The 26,601-nt window shown below is 41.7% G+C and overlaps 1 protein-coding gene across 1 annotated transcript in view; it reads right to left on the bottom strand.

Moving 5' to 3' along the window:
- Nucleotides 1-18,667, bottom strand: part of JAM2 (junctional adhesion molecule 2) — a gene marked incomplete at both ends in the record, with an annotated part of 39,670 nt that extends 21,003 nt beyond the window's left edge. Inside the window, one exon of the mRNA XM_082014270.1 lies at nucleotides 18,613-18,667. Coding sequence (XP_081870396.1) covers nucleotides 18,613-18,667 — 55 coding nt within the window. The remainder of the gene's footprint in view (nucleotides 1-18,612) is intronic.
- Between the last annotated feature and the right edge of the window lie 7,934 nt (nucleotides 18,668-26,601).

Genomic DNA, 26,601 nt, shown 5'->3' with positions numbered 1-26,601 from the left:
CTAGGGGTCCTACACTACATATCCATATGCTATCCCTACGTCAGTGGCAAATGAGAAGGGTTTTTCTAGCAGCTTGAAGAAACTGCTTTTAACAAAGAAGTTAAGTTTTTAGTCCTTACATCTATAAAGAAAACTGCTATAAAGAAAACTGTTCCTCGATACAAGCAGATGCAGCGCTGGTTTCCTGGCACTACAAAGAAGTTGTTCTAGTTTATCTGTGCTGGTAGTGTTTCAGGCATCAGGGAAAAAAAAAAAAATACGGCTAGTTATTTTCACTCCTTAGACAGTACTAGAAATGCAGTATCTTGGTCTTGACTCAGGAATAACAGAGATACAGCAGAAGCAGCAGGTTTTTAGATACTCAGAAGGTTCAAAGAATAGGGGGATGCTGCGAATAAAAGCTTACTGGCAGTGAAACGCAGCTTAACTTCTATGCTGTAGGCCGTGCCTTTTCTGTAAGGAGATTTATTAATAATCTCATGAAAAGCCTTGTAATGAACCACAACATGTGCACATAGATACCTGCTAGCTTTCCCTCCCCTCCTTTTATACCAGTCCTCTCCTAACTCCTGACAAATTTTTTATTCATGCAGAAGTGGACTAGGTTTTTGGAGCAAGAGGAGAGCTGGGGCAGTGGGGGCAGGGGAAGAAAACAGCTAAATCCAGTATTTGATTTGGCTTCTCGTTTGGAAGAGCAGCTATTACAAAATTAAAATTCCATCCCTACAGCTGAGTATCTCACACACCAAAAACTGACTTTCCCCCTCCACCCCCAGTGAAACCAAAAAAATTTCCCCAAAACCCAAAGGCATTTTCCCCCTTTCAGCCCAGGCTCAGAGCCATGCACATGGAGTAATCCTCTACTCTGGTCTACTCTCTTGAGCAGCACTACACATTTGAAGCTGATAACCAGGCCAGCATCCAGATGGTAGGTTGGTTAGATATATGACACATACTTTAAGTGTCTTGCTGGGAAGTCAGCAGATACTCTCTTCACCTTTTTTTAATAAAAGATCTCAAATTAAGAGCAAAAACAGTCAAATTTAAAAAAGTTATCTACAGATACTCAAGCAAGACAAAGCAGTGAAGTTTTAAGTTATCCTGCCTGCAGGACCTCTATTGCAACAAAGCAAGGTGTCACCCTAAAGTGTACTTTAGGGTGGTTCCTCCAAACAGAAAGACCTGACAATAGGTTGTTTCAAACAAAAACCACCAAAACTTTGGCTAAAAAATGTCAGTTTAAATGGCCAAGCTGCTCAAGTTCAGATGGTTTTTCTTGGATTTACTGCTTACTTTTACTAAAACATCCAGAGGTCTAGAGCCCAATACAAAAAAGCCCCACTATTTTATTTAGATGTAACATAAAAATAAAAAACCATCCTTCACACTCATCTGTTACAGAAAGTAGGTTTTAATCAGGTTCAGTGACTCTGCCTTTGTAATGGAAGTCATATGAGAAACAGAATGCAGAACTGCACTTTTATCCAGCCAGGAGTTGCTTAAACAGGAGAAGAGTAGCTTTGCCAGAAAGTGACTAAGAGCAGGGTTGCTACCTGTATTAAAAGCTGGTATTGGATGATCTGAGGAGCTCTCAGTCTCACAGGGGACAGTTGTTCTCATGTTAAATGCCTCAACTACAAAGCAGATGAGTAAAGAGGTTTTCATTTATAACGCCAACCTAAGAAAGAGTTAATCCCCGGCTTTGTGCGTACTGTTTAGTGCCATCTGGAAGGCTAGCACACCAGCTGATGGTGCCTTTATTCTTAACTTTCAACTTAAGCAAAAAAAAAAAAAAAAAAAAAAAAAATCTTGAAAGTAATAGAGACAGAAGTTTTCAGAGCCAATTATCTAAAGTTATCGGTAGTAGTCCTAAGAGTTTAAGATCACGTTAATGATTCATGTCAGAGCAGAGCCCCAAGGACAGCTGGCCCTGGAAACACAAAACTGGAAGTGCTTCTAGAGGAGAAAGTAGGGAATAAAAATCAGGTGGCACAGGACAAGAAAGGAAGAGATTATTTAGGTCAGCCTTTCCAAAGAAACTGAACACCAAAGCACAACAATTCTAGATAAACTGAACAGTCTCCTAAGTGCTTTCAGCAGTCCCAACACTGAAAGATTACTGCATGAGATGCTGTGGGAAATTCTGGGAAAAAAATAAATTTATAATGAATTTTTATATAATTAATAATCAAAATGTAAAATTCAGTTCCCTCCAAAGTATTTTTTTCCCCCGCCTCTTTTTCTACTCACACAGAAGAGAGGAATTCACAGCTTGCAAAGGTTCAATGTAGGATGGCGTTTATTCCAACAGCAAGACAATCCAGAAAGCATATGCTATTAACCAAATAAATATTTACAGCTCTCACTTTTACAAGACTCTGCTGCTCTTGTTGTCTCCATGGCAATTCAGGGGAAGCTTCTGAAAACGGGGGATGGGGTTTTAAACTAGTTAGACTCTCACAAAAAAGCCTATTTTCCAGCCCTCTCCCAATCCTGCTCAACACTGGTTTCCACAGCAACTCAGCAGCGGCTCAAAGACAGCTGGTAAACGCAGCGCAAGCCTATAGCTGCTTCAGCTGTTCCTTATTTTAAGATGCATCAAGATGTTGACGACTTGTGTCTAGTCCCATCATGTTTCAAAAGACCATGAAAATAGGCTGTGGGAGTAGAAGCACCTTGCCACTGCAGTCCTGCCCACCTCACATCACACACAACAGCAACGATCTGAAGAAACAGATTTCCAGTTGCATTACTAGGTGTAACAATTCAGCAAAACACTTGCCTGTGCCAATTCCTAGAGAAATTGTCTTAGAATGATTATTAAATTTACAAAAGAAGGCTTAGGTACGCAGTGCAAACTGGCATGTTCCTCTGAAGTCAATAGTACTAGAGACTGATTTACACCAACCATAGAAAACAGCCCTGAAATGCAACAGAGTTGGGAAACTAGGAGAAACAAGAAACACACGCTCCCCCATACCCACACAACCATTCTGGTCCACAATTTGAGATAAGGATTTCAGAAATCCCCTACAACATTTAAGTGGCTTTTGCTGGAACTACTAAGCAATTTGAAAAGGATAAACACTTTCAAGAAGTCATCTCATTTATATACCTACAAATACACACAAGAGTTATCAAGCCTGAAAACGCATTTAATTTACCTTCCAACCATGCCAACCAGCATTAGTTATAATTCCAGCAAACACCATATGAAACTGGAGTCCTGGCTCATTCAGCACCAGTGAAGCCATTCAAGCTCCCTCACCACAGGATCATGTTTCCAGATGCTAGGAAAGAACATCAAGACACTACGATTTTAAAATTTAAGTAAATACATTGTTATAGCGAAGGAATGTCTCTTCCCATAGTTAGTCTTATTCATTTAAGCTGGAACCAAGTTTCCTGTGTATCCCCAGTCCCTTCTCAAGTTTATAGCAGTTTTTCCCCAGCAGGTCTTCTCAACCCCTTTTTGATTAATCTCAGCATTCCTACAAAGCGCTTTCACTGCGGAGGATGAGTACGTGTGAGTATGTATTAAGGTCTGGTTTCTAGAGGTGTATGAGTAGCTAACTAACCAGAACTGTGCATTGCAAACAGATCCTAAGTATCAGGTAGGATAGCTGATTTGACCAACTATGCCCAAATGTCTCATTTTCAGCAAAGTGTAATAATCAAAGCCAAGTCAGCATTGTCACTTTATGTCCCTCACTGAAGGGGATGATAAATCTGAAATTAATTAAAAAAAACTTGTTCTCAAAGAAAATGCTGACCTACAATATATTTCTATACTAATATGCAACAGATGTAAGAATAACTCCTTGTGGTGAGTTTTTTAAAAAAGGGCTTTACACAGGCTTTGTCCCATTCAATTTTTGCTGACTTTGGGACATACAGTGACTTCATTGTAGCTAGCATGTCCATTAAAAAAAAAAAAAAAGTCAGAGTCTTTCCAAAAGCAGTAGGATGCTCTTTAAATACAAACACTCAGCAAAGGCCTTTGTGAATTTGGGATTTCTGAGGCAATTTTTCCAACAACTGGGGGTGGCAACAGTGTTTTCTCTTGAGCAAATTTCACTCAAATGATGAATTTGAGGACTGCAGTCCTAAAATTTTAGTAAAAAACAGCACTGAATGTAGCTTTTTAACTATTTTCCTCCAGACCAGATTTTTTGCTAATATGAGCTGGGAACATGACCACTTCTCTCCTGGCCAAAAGAATTTGGTGAACCATTCCTAATAATCCAAATGCAATTGCCAAATTAGCTCATCCCATTTTCATTCACACATCATCTCTTACACTGCCAAGTTTGCTCAGTAGCTGCTTCTGGCAGGAAGAGACTAACAGTCCTGTTTGATGACTATTACTTTCAATCAACATTGTAGTTTACAGCACGAATGCATATCTTTAGCCCTAATTCTACAGGCCTTTAATAGATAATTTAGTTCTTTACTATCAAATTTTATAGAAGAACGTTCTGGCACATTTGAACAAGACTGAAGCCACTCCTTCAATTCAATTAAGGCTGATATGTATCAAGAGGAGCTAGAACAAACAGAAGATATTTCGCACACTTAAAGGAGAATGGTGATTAGAAGAAATCCTCCGGAAGGTAGAGCTAGGAACAATAGGTCGCAGTATAATAGGTGCCAAGTTTTCCTTAAAGGGGATGAAGAGCATAAAAAAAACCAAAACCAAAACACACCAACAAAAAACCGCTACAGTCTTCATCACATTAAAAGCTACACAAGCAAAACAACATATGGGTATTCAGATTAGAAAACATTAGAACAACAACACTGGAAAGTTACACAGGAAATAGGAATAAACATAACAGAGTAACTCTGTGCTTTGTTGGCTTTGTTTATTTATTTTTAAATCAAGCATACATGTTAACTTGGTGATTATCACAGCTTTTCAACAGAAGAGATGTGTTAGGAGTCACATCCTTGAGAATATTTGGGTAAGGTTTGCTAATGAAACACTCTGTTACTTTGCCTCAGAAGAAAGGAAAGCTCAGTATGTGAGCTAACATTCACAATTCACCGGTTTGCTGCTTCATGTAATAGGATTTGATGATCTTGTCTGCAGGTACTTAAACTAAGAAAATACCAGCTGTTTCACTCTCAGAAAAATGAAACAAAAAAGGATGTCAGCAATTCTGTAATGCTGTAAAACTACAACAAAAAAAATAATCCAGCAGACAGAATGATTTGTATGGAAGACAAATACTCTTGTCAGAATTAAATAGTCAACCTAGTCACAGTTCAGAGACAGAAATAGTGCCAGGAACATGTAGAGCTGGGAATTTTTTTGGTGTTTTTTTTTTTTTTTTTTAAATAACAAACCATATCTGGTTAAGGATTCAGCCCCCTGGGTCACTACCTTCTCAAGTGCAACTTGGTCCTTAAAAGTCTGGTGGCTAAAATGGCTATATCTGGAATACTCCACAGTGCACCTAAGATATAGTATCATCAAAACCCATGTGTTACATTTCTAGAACACTTGTTAGAGTCAATAGATCAACATTTCATGAAACCATGACTCCCAGATAAGCATATATGCTGCTTTAAACTACTATTTTGCCATCTGCTTTGCCTACTTCTGCCCATATTCCCTTCATAACCAACAGCTCATGAGATATTGATGCTCTAGAAACTTGTGTGACACTATTATTGCTTAAATTGACATTTCCTTTAGAAATAAGACTAAATAATACTACTTTGAAGGTGCTTGTGCTCCTTCAACTCAGGTCAACGAATTTCTGTTTAAGGATCTCTTTTTGAGAAAGATGACTGAGGAGCAGGCCAAGGACTATGCTGGCACACCTTATACAGGCAGATGCACATCAGCATAAGCACTGCGATCCCATGGAACCCAAACAGAACACAAGGTCTTCAGAGTTCAACTTTAAATTCACAGAACAATGTATTTTAGTAAGAAGAAGATCTGGACACATTTACATATTTATTCTCACCGTTGTTGCAGGGCTGAGCTGCTTGCAATGAGCCTGGATGGTACAGAGCTAGCATCAGCAGAGCTATGAGTGGTCAAGAAATCAAGTAAGGGAACAAGATGGCTTGTTGAATAATAGATTGCTACCAGCACTCCTATTCTAGAAGAGGAGCTCATCACCAACTAAGTTCAACAGTTTCTGCTGAAAGCACCTTTGTAAAATATGACCATAAGCTTTTATGGTTTATGTTTATGAGTGCCAGGTATTGGTTTAGGGCAGATAAGGAACAGGTTCCTTACAAAAAAAAATTAATTACTCTTTCACAGGTGAAAGTGTCCATTTCAGAGCTTACAGATATTCACAGAATCACAGAATCACTAGGTTGGAAAGGACCTTTAAGATCATCAAGTCCAACCATTAATCCAGAACCACCATGTCCCCTAAACCATGTCCTGAAGCGCCACATCCACACGTTTTTTTGAACACTTCCAGGGATGGCGACTCCACCACCTCCCTGGGCAGTCTGGTCCAATGCCTGACCACCCTCTCAGTGAAGAAATTTTTCCTAATATCCAATCTAAACCTCCCCTGGCGCAACTTGAGGCCATTTCCTCTTGTCCTATCACTAGTTACTTGGGAGAAGAGACCAACACCCTCATCGCCACAACCCCCTTTCAGGTAGTTGTAGAGAGCGATAAGGTCTCCTCTCAGCCTCCTCTTCTCCAGACTCAATAACCCCAGTTCCCTCAGCCGCTCCTCATAAGACATGTGCTCCAGACCCCTCACCAGCTTCGTTGCCCTTCTCTGGACACGCTCCAGCACCTCAACATCCTTCTTGTAGTGAGGGGCCCAAAACTGAACACAGGATTCGAGGTGCGGCCTCACCAGTGCCGAGTACAGGGGCACAATCACTTCCCTACTCCTGCTGGCCACACTATTCCTGATACAGGCCAGGACACTGTTGGCCTTCTTGGCCACCTGGGCACACTGCCGGCTCATATTCAGCCGGCTGTCAACCAGCACCCCCAGGTCCCCTTCCGCCGGGCTGCTCTCCAGCCACTCCTCCCCAAGCCTGTAGCATTGCATGGGGTTGTTGTGGCCAAAGTGCAGGACCCTGCACTTGGCCTTATTAAACCTCATGCAGTTGGCCTCTGCCCATCAATCCAGCCTGTCCAGATCCCTCTGCAGAGCCCTCCTACCCTCCAGCAGATCAACACTCCCACTCAGCTTGGTGTCATCTGCAAACTTACTGAGGGAGCACTCAATTCCCTCATCCAGATCATCTATAAAGATATTGAACAAGACTGGTCCCAGAACCGAGCCCTGGGGAACACCACTCGTGACCGGCCGCCAGCCGGATTTAACGCCATTCACCACAACTCTCTGGGCTCGGCCATCCAGCCAGTTCCTCACCCAGCGAAGAGTAAACCTGTCCAAGCCACGAGCCGCCAGTTTCTCCAGGAGAATGCTGTGGGAGACGCTGACAAAGGCTTTACTAAAGTCCAGGTAGACAACGTCCACTGCCTTTCCCTCATCCACTAGGCGGGTCACCTGGTCATAGAAGGAGATCAGGTTGGTCAAGCAGGACCTGCCTTTCATGAACCCATGCTGGCTGGGCCTGATCCTTTGGCTGTTCTGCAGATGCCCTGTGAGCACTCTCAAGACCAACCACTCCATAATCTTCCCTGGAACAGAGGTCAGGCTGACAGGCCTGTAGTTCCCAGGATCCTCCTTCTGGCCCTTCTTGTAGACGGGCGTCACATTGGCAAGCCTCCAGTCTTCTGGGACCTCCCCTGTTAACCAGGACTGCTGATAAATGATGGAGAGTGGCTTGGCAAGCTCCTCCGCCAGCTCTCTCAGTACTCTCGGGTGGATCCCATCAGGCCCCATAGACTTGTGGGTGTCCAGGTGGCTTAGCATGTCCTTGACTGCTTCCTCCTGGATTATGACGAGTACATTGTGCTCTCCATCCCCATCTTCCAGCTCAGGGGGCTGAATATCCTGTGGATACCTGGAGTGGCTATTAAAGACTGAGGCGAAGAAGGCATTAAGTACCTCAGCCTTGTCCTCGTCCTTGGAGACAATGTTCCCCGCCATATCCAGTAGGGGATGGAGATTCTCCTTGCCTCTCTTTTTGTTGTTAATATATTTGTAAAAACATTTTTTATTATCCTTTACGACTGTGGCCAGAACTCAAGTCTTCATAGCCCAGTCTACACATACCTTCTACTTAAACAGTCTGATTTCTTAACTAAGACCCTTGCCACATTTAGCCATAAGAGCTTCCTTGGATACTATCAGTCCACACAGCACATATTTCTCATCCCAAGGCAGGGGCTGCTAAAGAACATGGACTGTCTACCCTTCAGTCACCACAACTGACAGTCTGAAATAATCAGAGTTCACACCACATTTTTACATACAAGATTTCAGCAGAGCTCCATAAAGCTATAATGGATTCAAATGCAGCATATAGGTGCAGGATTGCCACCTTAACAGCAACATGATGCAGTAGATAGTTTTTCTGGTTTTCAGATTATTAGTCCCACCCCAAAACTGAATATGTTTTAAGTTACTAACGTATCTATATTGGACATACTAATTTAAATAGTATGCCTGCAAACAGCGTTACTAGGACAGCAGTCATCTTCTTTAGGTACATATTGGACACACAAGCTATGCTGTTAGTTTGATTGATATTCTCTCTAGTTATGATTTGTCCCTCTCCTCTTTGTATTCATGCAATGTGACATAATTCAACTTCAGAAGAAGGGCAAATTCCTCCCTATCCCCTCCCAATAGCATGTTGACTGCTTGTAACATCTGATTTCTGCTGGAATCCATAGGTACAGCAGCGCTTCAGTAATGAACAGCAGCTCTGCTCCTTGTCCACCCTGTTCTACCTCCAAGCTGCTCTTTTGCTTTGGGAGTAGGGGGAGCATACACTGATGTATAGAATCAACTGTTAGAGATGCCAATAAGATCCAAGTTCAGCTGTGCCCCCCTCCCCTTAGATTAAGTTAAAACTAGTTGTGTTCAAAATTTATCACGTTAGGCTGATCCTAAATACTGACTTATTCCCAGCTTTCCAAAGTGAAGTGTAAAACGATCTTTTTGGTTTAATAGATTTTGTTCTATAGATATTCTATTCTTTTAGGTTCTATTATTTTACTAGAAGACTAAGTATTTGTCTTACAGTGTTATGATATTTTCATAGGAAAACAGAAGTTCTGTGACATTTTGTTGGACTGTAGACTAGCTTAAAAAGATAAGGAAAACTACTGCACAGCTATGATATTCTGTAGAGGACATTAAGTTTGCTTTAACTCAAGAAAAATGTTCTGCACCTGAAAGTCTGTACATACAAGAACTGGCCATCCCCCTCCTGTTTCTCCATTTACATAGCTTTCAAAAGCTTTGAATAAACTTTAAATAAGTTCAAATGCTTAAAGAGACATCATTTTATTCTTCTCTCACAATAATCAGTGCATTCTCCCAACAGCTATTTATGTTAGAAAGCCACTGCACTCTTTGGCAACTGGGCAAAACCTTTGTAGCACTGCCTTCCCTCTCTTCTCCCCTAAAAAAGGGGACTAAGAATTTGAAGACATCTGGAAAACTAACAGCAACTGTGTGCGGATCGTTACGGTCTTGAGGACTCAGCTAGAGACACAACTGGAACATGAATGAAGTAAGAAATAGAGTGTGAAGTGACAGGGGAAAAGTAGAGCTGAAAACAATTTTTTAGTTAGTCTCTCTACATATGGTGCCAATTCCCTGTTGATAAACAGCTTCCCCAGATGATTTTTACACTCATGAACGTTATTTATTGAAAGGCTCTAAAGATGAGTGCTGTAAGTACATTAACTTCTGGAGCCATCATTCCAACAACACTTGAACGGAACACATAGAAAGAGAAGAATCACATTTACTTTTTATGCCTAAAATATATCAGAAGACTTCTGTATCACTTGATTCAAACAGCACCAGCTGATGTCCAGGATGTAGGTCTTATTTAGAAAAGGAAAAACAACAACAACAAAAAAGCAATTGACTTATAAATAGAATTATGTGAAGGCCTCTTGGACTGTATGGCAAGTAGCAAAACCACACACTAACGCAGCCCGGCGGGTTGCTTCTTGATGTCTAAGCATACTGCCATTATGGGTGCATCTGCTTACTTCTCTCTAAGTCCTCTCCCAGGCACCAACTTTGATGTTACCAGTGAATTTGGAGTGTGAATTTGTTTGCTTTACTAGTCACTCCAATACTACAAGAGCATCATAACAAAAATCTTATGAGCGCTTACTACTACCTGGCTGTCCCAACCCTCCCACTCTTTTACATTTTCAGATGCTGTATTGCTCTATTCCAATATTGAAATATTGTTTTTCCTTTCAGGAGCCTCTCAAATGATTACGACATTCTTGCGTATCAGTGAATCATATTACACCAGGGAGGACCATTATGTTGGTGAACAGAAGGCAACAGTGGCATTCATTGCAAGATACAAAGAATACTCAAATATTGACTAAAATTAAAACATTTACCTTTCACATTAAAATATTTACTGACATTTAAATGGAAAGCTACTAAGTCTTCTCAGAGGATAAAGACCTTTTCTTCACAAACTCTTCCAACATTGAAGCATTGCCATTAATGATCTTTCAATTGGATTTTATGTGGACATTGGTGGGGGGTGGGGGGGTAAGAGAGACACACACCCCTTCCCCACCTTCCAGGGAGAACTGTGTGATACATGTTTGTTCTTCAAAAGAAAAGCAGGGCCTTGGACAGAGACACAAAAATAAAAAACCAAATAAACCAACACCACACAATAAAAGAACTCAGGCCAGCAACATTTATAATGTATTTTTGTTTCTGAACAGTGCTAAGCAGATACCAGTGATATCAGTCTTCCTTTGATATTCTAATACTTTGTTTTTAGAGATAATCCTTCTCTATTTAATTATTCCTACAATGAGGAGTTGCAAACATCTGAAACAAGCTGGAATTGTTTATGTGCAGTATAAGTCACCGATCAGTTATAATCTTCTAAGTCTCAAGCAATGAAATATATCCATTTATCTGTTAGAAGTTACTAAAATTCATACCCTTTTCCATATCTTGACATATAACATCTTAATTGGCAAGACATCACATTAAAATCTAATCATTTAATTCAGCAGCAGCATTTAAAATCTTCAGTCATGTCACATTTATTACAGAAAGCATATATTTTTGTTTAGAATTAACTTGCACAACTTAAGAGTCAACGCACACACCTTTTCTGTAGCATGGGTCAGCTAAGTGCTTTATTCTCAGCAGGGCCTGACTTCCCCCAGTCTGCGTTTTAAAAATGTTCAGGCTCTCAAGCAAGCTCAACACCGTAACACAAATCAATCTAACCCAGCAAAGCTCTGTAGCATGAAAACGGCAGCTCAGAACACCCCAGCCGACACCACTGAGCACCGTCTCAAGCCAGAGCCGCAGGGGCTCCCAGGCAGCAGTCCTCCATGGGTCTCAGCACACCAGAGCCCCTAATTCTCATCCCCAGCCACTATGCCCTCTCAGATTTTTCAGTATTTAGGCAGGGAAGCAGCCTCCCAAAATACAGAAGTATAGCCCTTCGTTAGTAAATACATGGGACTGTTTGCTTGAATCCCAGTTTCAGAAGTGCTCACCACCATCAATTTGAAGTGTCAAAGCTTCAAAGCCCTGTCACACTCCCCGAAATCCCAGTCAATCTGGCACAAGGGTACATAAAACGAGAGCCACAAACAATAAGCCAGGGGTTTAAGAGAGAGTTTCCTCAACTTTGTGGTTGGCTAGCTTAAAAGACTGGAGGAAGGGCAGAAAATCAGTTTAGGTGGTACAACAGTCAAAGGGCAAAGAACCAACATTTACTTTTTAAGACCATTTTATAGGAACAGAGAGGGTACTGGAGCACAAAAGCTAGCCATAACATGCACCTAAACACATCTATGCATTCTACAGACATCATTCCAGGTGATGCATTTTTACTTATTTTTGCCAGTACAGCTACTAGGAGGCTTCAGTAATGAACAAGGGCCTCCCCAAGATAAGTACTGTCTATACGTTCAAGCAGTACACTGCTAACTCACATAATATGTATTCAAACTCTGGTTTTCTGCATATCATTTCCTCATATGTTTACAAGTATGGCAAGCACAAACACTCCTCCAACTTTAACGCAGCTTTAGCCTACATACACAAGTCCTTAGCATACCACCCCCAAGAATTTATCCCAATTCATACTGGGCACTTTCTGCAGGCTGAGATACAATACATAATCATTTTGGTTTCTTTATTATATTCATTTGAGCAAAAGTCACTTCTCAAGAATGCATATTCTATCATTACCTCCAAGTATTATGCTATCAGTTTGTGAACAGCAAATACAGCCCCTATTGTTAACATTATCTGGTACCAAAACAACCCTGTAATACATGACTTTCCATCCAGACAGTAATATGTTTTGTTTCCCTTTGAGCCTGATACAGTGGTTTGGACAGGCTTTAGAGCATGTTCAACCCTTAAGAATTTAATCCAGACAAAAGCCATGTAAATATATCGATTGAAACTTCATACCTGTAGGGTCTGTTCTTTCCAGCTCAAGTCTGGCCCATCTCTTACTTTTTAAAACAGCCAGGATCAAGTTGTAGCTATTTCAACACAAGTGTGATCTTCCCATCTCTTACTGAAAACTGCTAAGTTTTGAACTTATAAAAAGCAAGCATTCAAAAAGGCTTATTACCAGATTTTACTATCATGTTTTCCCCTGCAAATAGTCTTTGAGAGAAACTGGATGCCTGCTTTAATTCCTGTTAACCAGGAGGGGTTATAGACTTACTAGTGGTTCAACAATTACTGCTGTTGTATTACTTGCTACTGTTCAGAAATGGCTATTTTCCCATTCTTCCCTCTCCAAAAGCTTCTTCACCTCCAAGTGTATGTTAGAAACCGACAAGTGAACAGGACCAGATGTTCAGCTGCCAAGCTCACATTCTGCCTCGTTTAAGAAATTTTATATAAGCACTTGAGTGCTCAATGATATACTCAAACTGTGAGCACAGAGGTGACATAACTCATTGGAGCCCTCCAAAAAAAAAAGTGACTTTGGAAATTGAGGTGAGCACAAGCACTGGCAATCATTCAATGCTCCTCCAGCCTCATTTGCTGTCTCATTCTTTGAAATACATATTCATTTCCCTAAAAGAACCCAGTATTTAGATGAAGGAAACAAATCTTTTCTCTTGATTACAAGACACCATAATATTTGTTTTAAGCTTCCTGTGGTAGAATTACAGCACAATCACATACAACACTGAGGAAGATGCTTTCTGCAGAAATGTTTTGTTAAAACTGAGAGTTCTTTGAAAAGTATTTGGGATGGGAAGAGACATGCCAAACAGTAAAACTGTAACAAAGCTAGCTTTACAAAATTGGGGGGGGGGGGGGGGGGAGGAACGTGAGCTTACCAATAATTAATTCCATTCAGGTTAATTAATTGCCTTTCAGCTTCCACATAACATTTCCCTCAGTGTCCATTAAAGAGCTCACCCCATTGTAAATTAGCCACTAAACTATAAAGTAAGAACTTGTAAACCATCTATTTTCCCCACATATTTGCCATAGTGCCACAAAGTTAATCACAGTGGAGAAAAAAACCCCAACCAGCCAAAGAAGAAAAAACAGCAATAAGATAGTTCATTGTATACATCTACAAAGACTCCATTTTAAGCAAATTTTTTTGTTGTTTGATATCATTGTATAACTTCAAGGGAACCTTAATTTAGCCATTCCATATTGCCCTGGCAAATAGTCTGAAATGACAAATACAAAAGTCTACCTTATGCTTCAACTGTTTTGATATACAAGATATTTATATTGCAATGTGGACATTTCTGGCTATGAGAACATTTCTTAATAATCCTCCTTTACATAAGCATTTACACCGGAGTCACCTCTAGCATTGCTAAGGGAAAGTACAACACTAAGCCTTACTTTGAGAAAAGTATTCCTAGAAGGGATTGCCAGCTGCAGGGAACCTATGATAAACTGTCTTCAGAAGTGCTCCAAAAGAAAGATGACATTTTGAGTGTTGATGGACTCTAAGTAGATCATACCATATGCAAAATTTTAAATCCCAATTTCAGCACTAAATTACTAGCCCCTCCAAAAGCACTGACAACCCAAACCCACATCCCTCCCCGCAACAAAGGAAGCTTGCTTACTGCTACTGTAGAAGATTCACATGTATGTCGCTGTCTGTCTTCAGTGAAGATCTATCACTATTATTTACTCATGTGAAGTTAGGAGAAAAACTGGATTTTTTTTTTTAAATATCAGTTGTACAAGAAGATTCTCCCACACTTAAGAAGAGGACTTCTCAAGCGCTGGTGGTCACGAGAGAGAAGGAGCTAAAGCCCTTGGGGCACCCTTTGAGGAAGGGTAAAAGCCTTCTCTAACATTTTTAGCTTGGTGCTTTAAGAACAGGTCTGCACACACCCCCAATAACGTTTGGGGTTAGTCAATGGATGCAGACAAGTTTGGTAGCTCTAACTCACAAAAGATGATCCCACACATTTTGTTGTCAGTAAGGTAAAGAGAAAAGGTGAAGTCAAAGTTCAAGTACATGCGAGTTCTTACCTAATAATTTGTGATGTCATCAGCCAGTTTCTGCAGCAGAACCTGGCAGCTACTGTGTTGCTGCCAAAACTGTCTCCAGTAGGAAATATAGGTATAATACAGGAAACAATTGCAAAAATATCTTTGTCTAATTCAGTTAAATGGCTGATGAGAAGACCTCATCCAGGCTCAATTAGATCTGCTAATCACAGTGGTATTTTTAACTCTTATTATTAATGCCAGATGCCCTACGGTATTAACAATTACCAGAAATACATGTCCTACGAGATGAACAAAGAATTGTTGCAACGTTAAAGCTGAGAAAACAGGACCTCAGAGGCCAAGTGACAGCAAAAGCAAGTCCTCCACTCACATACCTTAAACAGAAGAAAACAAGAGAACCGCCATCGTCTTGATGTGACACGTCCAGGTACATTTCCTGTCCCCTGTATGCAGTGAGGGAAGACAGACCCTCATTTTTTCTTTTGCACATCCAATAGCAGGCTGTGGGGCCAGTAACCTGAACCAAGGATACCGTAGGGCCAGCCAGCAACCAGTTCGCTCTGCCTCCTTTCTGCTGGAGAGAGAGAGGAGGAAGACAAAGCCCTTACCACAGAACAGCATTGCTTCTGGCTGAGGCCTCTCAGAAATCGAGAGCCCCTTCCAAGAACCATGCCTAGGTTTAAGGGAAATAGCATGACTTGCTCAAATGCAGCAAAGACCATGATTTCTGAGAGACATGCCAATGACTCGCAGCCAAAGTTTCTTCTGCACCCTTCTGATCTAACCAAGAGAGTGAAATTGTGAAAGTTGTAACGTAAGGTAGAGAGAGGAGCATGTCTCCCTCTAAGAGACAAGAAGGTCTTCCAACCAAGTCCTCAATTTTTAATCTGTTTTGGGTATTTTGTGCAGTGTCACCAGTGTCATAAATAAAAAAAGTTAGGCTGAACATTAGAAACAAACATTGTTTTTCTGTAGTTAATTTTCATTTGTTTGTTTATATTTAAGAATATTACTGTTATCTCACAGCCTATGTTACGGTGTCCAAGAGTCTGTGCAGGTTTGTAGACTACTAGCAAAGAAATACTGCTTCTCAAAACAGCAAGAGACAGAACCTTCCTTTGATGTCCCTTCCCCCTACTCCCTCCCCAAAAAATAGGTAGTCTGGTTTATAGTATTATGTTGTACAGATATTACTAGGGAAGTACAGTCTTACAGATTTAAGAAATCCCATCTCACCTGAATATGGACTCTGATTTAGAAATCAGAGTAAATCCCTACCAGGTTAATCCAGCAAAGAGGGTTCAACAGAAGACTGGGGGTTGACAATATTCTCAATTTTGAATACATCAGTTGTACATCACGTATAATCAGGAAAGCATAGTTTAAAGACTTTCACTGTCAATACCTACAGCCAATGATGTCATGCTTTACAATTTCTTGTGGTGGCAGGGGAAAAGACAAAAGGTTTTTTTTGTCTAGAACCTCTGTATCTGGCTGAAAAATTCCTGAGCACTAGAGTGTTTGTTTTAAAGCCAAAAATAAACAAACAAACAAAACCTCACCTTATTTATTGCTCAAACAACATGAGTGAGCGCCATCAAAAATTTATGTAAGACTATTTATTTCCTCTGCATTGTCCTCACACAGACACATTGTACTGTATTTGCTTCCAGCATCACCAGCATAAGTTTAATTTCTTATGTATGCTATTGCAAGGAAAAAAAAAAAAAAAAAAAATCACACCTACAAGCTTCACAAAAAGGCCAGTTCATAAGTACATACTACCTCCTCCAGAGTAGCCATGATGATTAATAACAATAATGTCTGTGCATTTTCTAACTGTCTTGCCAACAGAGCTCACAAGTCTGACTATGGCACCTTTTAAAACTTTCCAAGTAACATCAGTTTCAGGAGTTAATGCTGACAGAGAATATGACTGAAGACCTCCAACTCCCTTATTTTCCCCTAAATTAAAGAAGCTTTAACTCAGAGAAACCACTATTTCTGCAGGTCATTATATTTCTTAGTAGGTTCTCACTGAAAAGCAATCCAAACCTCACCTACCTCTGCACTGTTCTTGGCTATGCTGACGTCCTTTGACCAACTTACACAGCTCTTAATTTCTGCAGCTAAACTACCAAGCAAGCTTTCTAGACCTACTCCACAATATAACATTCACACGCATCATGTATCAACCACTACTTTCTTTTCCTCTTTAGTTTCTGCCCATTCCTCACTATCTCCATGGCACATTGGCCCCCAGTCCCACATAAGAAATGACTCAGCCCATACGTCTGATTTGGATACCAGTGTTGGTCAGTCTTATTGTTAATGTTAACATACACCAGCCACAGGAGCAGCAGCTGACTCCCGGGTGCCTGGATTTCCTCCTGCTCACACAAGCAATCAGCATTTGCACACCCACCTACGGTCACTTTTTTCACACAACAACTTCTGATCAGCACCTTGCTGGTAAATTTTCTCCCCACCAGATGGGACAGGGAGAGGGGGAAAAAAAAAAATGCAAGTCTGACAACAACACAGGCACTAGACTTTGATCCACCGTACTACTTCCAAACTACCCTCTACCATTTCCTTACTGGTCAAAGTCAGCACTGCCAACAGATGCAACTAATCAGAAAGCTGCACAGCCTGAAGATGCTGAAACCCGTCACCAAAAAAACCACAGCAGCCTCATGCGCTCAGATATACCCACACAATTAACAACAAACAAAGAAAACAAAATCAAAGAAAATAATTTTTACTATTATTTACTAGGTAAAAGAGAAAGCTTGCGCTTGCTGCGCATCTAACAGCCAAAAATCTCCATAAGGTCTCATCGAAGCAAAGAGGGAGGAAAAGAAAAACTGCCACCAAACCAAACATCTAAGAGACATGCATCACTTTTAGTCTCTCCTTGACAGGACTCATCCCTCCTCTGAAAAAAAGGAGTTTACACACAAACAAATTTCTATTAGGTGAGGAGGAATGAAAGGTAAGCTACAAAACATACCCAACATCAGCACTGTGGGTGTCCCACATCCACAGCGGATTGAGAACCTGGCCCAGGCTGGTCCCAGGTCATCACATCATTGTCAAGACTGTGCTACATAATTATTTTCTCAAGACATTATTTCTATGTATGGCCTCTTTCCCTAAAATACCAGCAAGCCACAAGAAGCATACAACAGGAGCACAGGAAGACATGATCTGAAAGTGACAGCCTTACTACAACACTGGTGCTGTTAACACTGTATATTAATTCACTGCTTCTTTGCAGGTATGTAGCCCTGTTTTTTTCTCATTTCCATGTCCTCTTCTGGGTGGGACAGCTTTTACCAACTTATTTTAACATCTCCTCCGCACCCCCCTTTGTTTTTAAGGAGTTAGACAATAGGACCACAAAAATATTGGAAACATTGAGTCTGTTCTGGAGCTGCAGCATCCAGTGCTGACAACAGAAAACACGCCCCCGTCCCTTACTCATTTCATCTTGTAAAGGCCACCAGAAAAGCAAACTACGCAGCCCGCATCCTAAAGTTTGCATCACTGCAGAAAGCCACTGGCTTGCGCTGAAACAGGCCCGGCTTAAACAGGTTACAGCTGCGGGAAAACGGGACACATGGAAGCAATCAGCGCGCACTCCCCGCTGCGGCGAAGGACGCCTTCGCGCTTACTTCGCTCCCGGAGCCGCGACTCGGCTCCTCTCGCCCCGGGGACGAGGGAGGACCCCCCCGCCGCGGCTCCCCTCGCCCCCGCCGGAGGCTCCCCGGGCCGCGGCTCCCGGCGGGGCGCGGCAGGGTAGGGCCCGGGCGGCGGCCAGGGAAGGGGCCGCGCCCTCCCCGCTCACCACAGGCACAGACACCCCACTTCGGGGGGACCGTCCCCCGGACACCCCGCCGCAGCGGGGCGAGGAGCCCTAAGGCTGGGACGCTCCCGGAGGGAGCGGTGCGCGATAGCCCCCACGCCCACTCCGGGGGGAAGGGACGCGGTCACTCACAGCTCAGGACCCCCAAGTAACCGAAGAACAGCAGGCGGAGGCTGGGGCTCGCCATCTTCCCGGCAACGGCCGCTCCCCGCCGGCCGCAGCGGCTAATAACGGCCGAACGACGCCGGCGGGGCGTGAGGCGCGGCGCGGCCCGGGGGAGCGGGGCGGCGCCTGGCGGGCCGGGGGCGCCCGGGGAGGCTGCCGTGAAGCAGGTGCGGCAGCCGGGGCGCCGCGCCCTCCAGCCCTCCTCTGCCACCGCCGCCGCCCCAAAACTTTTAACGTGTCCGGGGAGGCGCCTCCCCGCTCCGCGCCGAGCCGGGGCTGGCTGCGGGGCTGCGCTCTGGCCTGCCGCCCGCACTTCCCTGCCGCGCCCCGGAGCTCTCCTCCTCCTCCTGGCCGCGGGGCCAGCGCCATGCCCCCGCGCATCCCGCGGCTGTACTGCGTTGCACTCTGCAGCTCTTCCCTCCGGTTTATTTACTTATTTATTAAACTGTGAGATCTTCATCAGCACAAGGACGTCTGATGCAACAGGATAAACTTGTCATTACGGAAAGCTTAAACTTCTCAGATGAGACCACAGTCCCTGTCGGTATGCTTCCACCCGGGGTGGAAGCAGGCGTAACAGGGCGAAAGCACCAAACAAAAATTTAGACGTGACGGTGAGGCGTAACTGGTTTACGTTGCAGACTTTAGACGAAGTCATCGCAGTGGCTGCTTGTGCCTGTGCAGCTGGGCCGGACAAAATGCCGCCGTACCTGCCGTAGGGCACACCCGCTACCGGAGGACAGAGATGGACTCCACGGTGGCCTTCAAAGCCCTTCTCGTTAATCCTTTATACCAGCCGAGGAGATTCCCGATTAGATATCCAAGAGGTTTAATGGCCCTTTAAATTTATCAATGGAGGGAAGTTACTCATTGTGACAGTTACTAATGCATCTCAGTAGTTTCTAGTGACATCTTCAAAATATGTTACTACTGATGTAATAGGGTTCTATAACAAGAAACGCATCACAAGCATTTCTGTGATAATCAGAACGGCAACGTTGGCTACATTTTGTTAGACTGTAGCAAAATGAGGAAAGATTATTTATAAATCAACTCTCCAGCTGCTATCTTAATGGAGACCAAAGTGGGATCCCATGATGGTTTTCACATCAAAATCTTTTTAGCTTCTTTTTCATATTCAAAAATGTGTATAGAATGCAAGTAATATTTCTGCAAAATATGTGTGCATATATATATGTCCAGTGTACACTACCAGTATAGTGATGGCATGCATTTAATAAAATAAAAACCATTCCATAGGCAACAAAGAAGTTCTTTATTTCCTGTGACCCCACCAATTGTAACTTCAAGTATATACAAAGTTTCACTGATTTCAGTAGGATTGCTTTACTCTTTAAAGCCGCAGGGTGATAGAAACACCATGCTGATATAAAATTTAAATATAAGGGAGGAGCCTGGTGGAAAAGGTATAGAGGTGGGGAATGTTAAGAAATGGCACTATGGAATTAAATTTAGGGATAGGTGATAGGATGACTGCTAAAGCTGATGTAATGACAATGACTCGATGCAGGGAATGAAGAGATGAATGGTGAGGAGAAGGTATCTCATTAAACAATGGGATGAAGTTTAGGCTAGGACAGTAGTCTTTCCACCACAGTAAACATTCGCTTCTAATTGCCCGTCTACATAGACTCACATATAGGGTTAAATTTGGATTTCATTAACATGACTTTTATACCACTTGAATGCATAGGGTTTATGCAGTCATGACGCCAGAATAATTTTTTTTTTTTTCTTTCTGTTCACTATTTGTTTCTCTTGCAAAGTGAAGCAAATACCCAGTGCACCAGGTTGTCTCCCCAGCATTTCTCTAACTGACTCTTTCTAGTATGGTTTCACAGTACTTTCAGTTTCTTTACATTCCTCTTTTTTTCAGCAACAACTAGATCCTGGTTTCTCTACTTGCTTATACAATTGCGGGAGACACCAGCAACTAAATGAGAGTATTCTGAATGCATTTACAGAATTATTGGAAAACTGGTTGTAATGCATATAGTTAATTTAATGTATATATCTTCTTCTGTATGTACTTTGCTGAACAATGATATTCTTAAAAATACTGTAAGTACTTTGTTAGAAGAGTACAAGACTGCTATCCATATTTTTAATCTTTTGAAGTTAAATGTAGTCAAAATATTTTTATTAAACAGCACAGAGAGACCAACATGGAAGAATTTGTTTGAGATACTCAGTTTAACAGTTATTCTTGGAGAGCTTTCCATAGAGGCTCCTTTTTAGAATAATAAAAATAGCCTATAATTAACGTCTGCACACAAAACACTGGTCAAGAATAGCTATCTTATTCTAGTCAAGTTCTTTGTGTAGAAAAGCATTTACAAATTGTGTGGAAGTGCAACATGATTTCAAGACTTGTCTGCTTCTTTATGATCTCAGTAATTCATAAACCAAAAGATTACCCTTATTTCATTAGGTGATATTTTAGATAAATCTACATTCTTACATTGCAATGGAATTCTTTCTCCTTTTAATGAAGCTTTCTATGGCAAATGCAGAATGCTGATGATAATCTGCTCTAACAATACAAGTTTACCTCTTTTATTACTGTCACTGTGTTAAAGAGCTCTGTGTGAAAACTGTTTTGAAAAATAATTTGCCAAAATTCTGTAAAACAGTATAAGCCAAAACTCTGACTCTTCACTTTAGGAAGGTTTTTTTTTTCTTAGCTATAGGTTGATAAAACTAAATATAGAGAGATTAATCTATATTAAGAAAATATCCCTTTCGGTGATTTCTCCACTCAAAATAGGTTTTATTTTGCAGGGGGAACAAAGCTAAATCACCCTAGATTTATTTTTCTGCACCTTTCATGCTGATTTCTAGAATAACTTCGAGGTGTAGTAATAAAAAAAATCAGTACAACAAAATAGAACTGCTAAGTGTGGTTACAAAGGTGTTGTGATGTAAATTCTTGAACACATTACAGGTAGGTAAGAGAGGAAGATGATTATGATTCCTCTTCTCAAAAACATGCATAGGATAGGGGGAAAAGTAGTGTGCTACAAGAAGAGAACCGGCTGTTTAATTAACACTTAGAAGAGTAAGATGTTAATTCCTATGTAATCACTCATCTGTTGTGGCTTACAGATACCAAACTAGAAGACAGTCATGGGAGAGCTATGAATGTTCATCCTTGCACTGCCATTAAAAGAAAGTTTAGTGAAAGGCAATGCTTCCCTAGTATATCCCATTCAGGCATAAACCTGACATATCTAAAGTTTACTCGTTGAACTGAAGCAGATCAACTAGTGTAACCCTAGTTTCACGTAAGCAAATGCACATTTTTTATTGTGTTGATGGGCAGGTAGTATGGATGTGTGACAATGTTTGTGTAGCTCATCTCATTTGCGGAGTGAAAGCACTGAAGATTACAGCTCTGCACCACGTTTCCCTTTTCATCCCGTGCTTTCCTAAGTTCAGTGTTCTTTAAACTTTTTAGTGTCTCTTAGCTGATCTAAAGTAGCAGGTAGCCCAGCAAGGTTGCTGATAACTATGCCTGGTTATGATGAGAGGAGCAGGGGAAAAGATTTAGGATCTGGAGCTACTGAGGGAGAAAGTAAAAGACATGGGAAGAAAGCACTCTTGTGCGTAAGTATACCTCTATCTTTCTTTATACTGAGAGTTGGAGGGCTGTTTGTTACTGGAATTTACATTGCTTAGGTTTTGATCAAGCAGACATGTTTGAATATTTTTCCATATTTAAAGAAGAAGAAACAGATTTTTTTCATATTTCTAAAAGAGGAATGTTGCATTTGAGGTGATCAGAGATGCCATCTGAGACTTGGTGCCATAGTCTGTGGGTGAAATCTCTATGCACGTCTTTTTTCCAAGCACACCAGTTGTTGTCACATAAGTTTGTTCTAGAAAGTGCTGAAGATGGGAGCACATAGCTGTAGAGCAACTGTTCTGGTGTGAGTCTGGGCATGGCAATGGGACAAGCTGATGGAAACCTATTTTGTAAAACTGCTAAAACAGATTCCATTTAATTAACTAGCTTAATCACCAAAATACGTATTTCATGCTCTGTGTCACAAACCTTGTTTCTGAAACTCATTGTTTGATGTGCTATGTATTGTTCTTTGTGCCCAGATTACCAGCCTGCAGTACATTGAATCCATCAGCTTGAAAGCCTTGCTCTTTCGTGTGAGAATTATCAACAGCCATGTGTAAGTACGTGGGGAGGTTGATACCTACAATCTAAGGGATCTCATCTATGATTGTAGATCTTTTCTACAATTTAAGGGATGATTTTTTATTTTGCAATTTTAACTGTCACCATACGTAGCTTTTTATAATGTTCTGGGATATTGTTTTAACGGCTAACGACTCCCCTAGTTACAGTAGGCCTTGTCTCCTTTCTACTTTTGTGGCACCTTGTTATTTAGTTTCACTGCTTCATGTTAATTGCTTTAACTCCTGTCTGGAAGAAAAAAATCTGATTTAGCTAGCAGATTATCTGCTTGTTTTGTACTTTGAAACTGAAAACTGTGAGCAAGTACAGTTTTGAGCAAAGAAACAAAAAAATTCTTAGATATCCTTTTTTCCCATGAAGCTGTTGTTGATGGCTGTTTAAAGACTGAGTATGCCATAGGTTAGCTGTCTTGCTATAATGAAAAGGATTAGAGTGCTGTGATAGAACATTGTATCTCTATTAGACTGTTAAAATATTTCATATCTAATGTGTCAGCCAAACTTGAACTAGGAAAGCCAGAAAATGTGAGGGTAGAACAAGATAACAGTAATACAAATTACTTCTTCTCAGTAGCTTCTTTCTGTGAATACCCCTACTCAATTTTCTGGAATGTCTTGTATAATTTTATCTTCATGAACCTCATGTAGTTCAACAAGGCCAAATGCAGGGTCCTGCACATGGGTTGGGGCAATCCCAAGCACAAATACAGGCTGGGCAGAGAATGGATTGAGAACAGCCCTGCCAAGAAGGACTGGGGGGCACTGGTGGATGAAAAGCTGGACATGAGCTGGCAATGTGCACTTGCAGCCCTGAAGGCCAACCATATCCTGGGCTGCATCCAAAGAAGGGTGGCCAGCAGGTCGAGGGAGGTGCTTCTGCCCCTCTGCTCTGGTGAGACCCCACCTGGAGTCCTGCGTCCAGCTCTGGAGCCCTCAGCACAGGAAAGACATGGACCTGCTGGAGCAGGTCCAGAGGAGGGCCACAACAATGATCAGAGGGATGGAACTCCTCTCCTATGAGGACAGGCTGAGAGAGTTGGGGTTGTTCAGCCTGGAGAAGAGAAAGTCCCAGGGACACTGCATGCAGTGATAGGACAAGGAGTGACGGCCTTAAACTGAAAGAGGGCAGCTTTAGACTAGATATAAGGAAAACATTCTTCACAGTGAGGGTGGTGAGACATTGGAACAGGTTGCCCAAAGAAGTTGTGGATGCCCCATCCCTGGAAGGTTTCAAGGCCAGGCTAGATGGGGCTTTGAGCACCCTGGTGTAGTAGAAGGTGTCCCAGGGGGATTGGAAGTAGATGATCTTTAAGGTTCCTTCCAACCCAAACCATTCTATGATTCTATGATCTTTGACTTGCAAAGTATAGTATTAATGCCATTTTTTCAACAGAATTTGCAAGGTTACTGCTACTGAGCAGACAGCTCAGTAGCAAAGTTACGTTTCTAAAAAAGATCCACCAAATTGTGTGGCATTGTAGGACGTTTCCTGATTCAACCTACGCAACAGTGGACAATGCATTAGCCATGATGCTGGTGGTGGTAAACTCAGAATTATTTTGCCACAGTGTGCAGAGGAATATGTATATGAAGCTGCACTTTAAGCCATGACACTGAAATAATGTGAATAAACCATAATCTTTCAGCAATACTGATCCTGCAATTTGTATCACTTCAGTGATATCATGTTCAGTGCCTTGTACGGCGCTGCCACGGTTATCTTACCTAGAGGGTAAGCAGTGAGAAATGGATGAGAATGGCAAAGGGAGGGGCAGGAGTTTTTAAGCCAGTTTTGCTTTTGAGGCCATCTTGCTTCCATGAGAGCCATAAGCCGTCATGGTTTGTCACTCACCTGTTATGGCTGGGTCACGTACCATGGCATGAGAGCACTTAACGGGGTTACTGTTGCCTCATAGGGCAACCTCTTATTTTCTTCTGCATGTTAGAAAATAACATCCGCCATTTTCCTGAAAGTAAAAGGGCTTTAGAAAGTCTGATACATTGTAATTATCCTTGGACAGTTTTTCACTTTTGTTACCTGTCTCTTCTGGGTACCACAAACATGCTTTGTGGTGTGACACACTAAAAGCCACTGAACTTCAGCCAAACCCTTCCCAGAGTACTTCTCAGTCAGGAGAAGTCTTTTGGCATTGAGGGATCAATAGCTGGGGGATTGCACTGAGCTCTTACGTCCCCCACAGGCTGCTGACAGGGCCATGTTTGGCAGCTGAGAGTAATGTCCAGCTGGCCCTCAGCTCAGTTCATGGGGTTTGAGTGGACCCAGGGGTTTTTACCTTCTCACAGAAGCCTCAAGTAAATATTCTGTAGTAAACAGAGAAATTATATTACAGTTGTGAGTTAGCTGTGTCAGCATGAATCAAAAATAAGCTTGAAAACTGAATTTTTTAATGAATCTCAAATCTATGCCTTTGTTGTTCCTCTCTTCTGCTTTTGTCCCGGGGCTGTAGAGATGCCAGCTGAACAGTAGGTGAACTTGCCCGCAGCTTTGGATGTCCTTTCATTTCCACTGTGGGAGTAGAGCTTTGCACTGTCACTCTGTTGGATGTGGATTACCAAAAGGCAGAGGGCAATGACAGTGCTCCTCCTGTAGTCTTCAGCGTGCTACAAGTCCCAGACGGTTTTTATATGCATTGTGCTTCCAGAGCGACACCAAACAAATTGAAGGAGGGACCAGGTGTTCTACCACCATTTTGCTGAAGATTAAGCTGAATAAAAAGTTGCAAATACTTGTACAAAAGAAGTACAAGTATTCTTTTGTATATTTTAGGGATTAGAAAGCAGCAATTTAAAACAGAGAGAGAAAGACATATAATAAAGAAGTGTGCACTATCAAATAGGATTTTATTCTTGTTATTCAAGACTTCATCAGAGTGCCAGAATAAGGTTTGTTTCTGTCTTTCATTCTCCAAACATTTTGAATTTATCTCCTCATGGAGTAAAAATGTTCTTTTTATACCCTACATAGTGAACTTTTTTTTTTTTTACTGTTTAAAACAAAGCAATTATGTGATGTGATCATTGACCGCATATGATTGCTCAAGCCATAGAGTAAAAAGGTAATAGAAAAAATGGTGTAGCTGAGCTATAATGATATAAATAATAATAGCATCTTTTTGTTTTCTCAGGCCCTTTCACTTCAAGGCTATGAACTGTTTTACACACACAAGTATGTAGACTACAATAAGTCTAGTGCACTAAAACAGAACTTGTATTTAACTTGTTTTAAAAAATGAGGAAGCAGGGTGATTGACTTGCTGAAATTCTTAATCTATCAAACAGTGTGACGAAGGGCTCAAAGAGCTACCACATTCACACACCTGGTTTTCTGGATGACAGCCCGTGTGAGCAGGGAAGCCAATGCCAGGTACTGAACCAAGAGGAGCCAGCCGTCTCACCTCTCCACAGACATATTTCCACAGTGGAAAACTCTCTGTCTGTTACCGGCCCTTGCCAGTATTAACACTTTTTTTTTTCCGATTCTGAGTTTAATTACATCCTTTAAGTCTTAAAGACACTAATTCAGTGTAACTGTTTGACACTGGCATGCCTGATGGCTGTTGGTACATCTTCGCCAGTTGGGGATTGGGCTGAAGACCCCATCAACTAAACTGCAAAGCATTGAAACAAATTGTGAGTTATTTAAAAAATTTTAATGCAGGCTGTGTTTTTCCTACAAGGGCAATAGCTAGGTTGTGCTTGGCTTCA

This window comes from Phaethon aethereus, assembly GCF_964289735.1.
Source record: "Phaethon aethereus genome assembly, chromosome: 1".
Lineage (NCBI taxonomy): Eukaryota > Metazoa > Chordata > Aves > Phaethontiformes > Phaethontidae > Phaethon > Phaethon aethereus.
The sequence above is the reverse complement of the archived record's forward strand: the minus strand, read 5'-3'. Positions and strand labels throughout refer to the sequence as shown.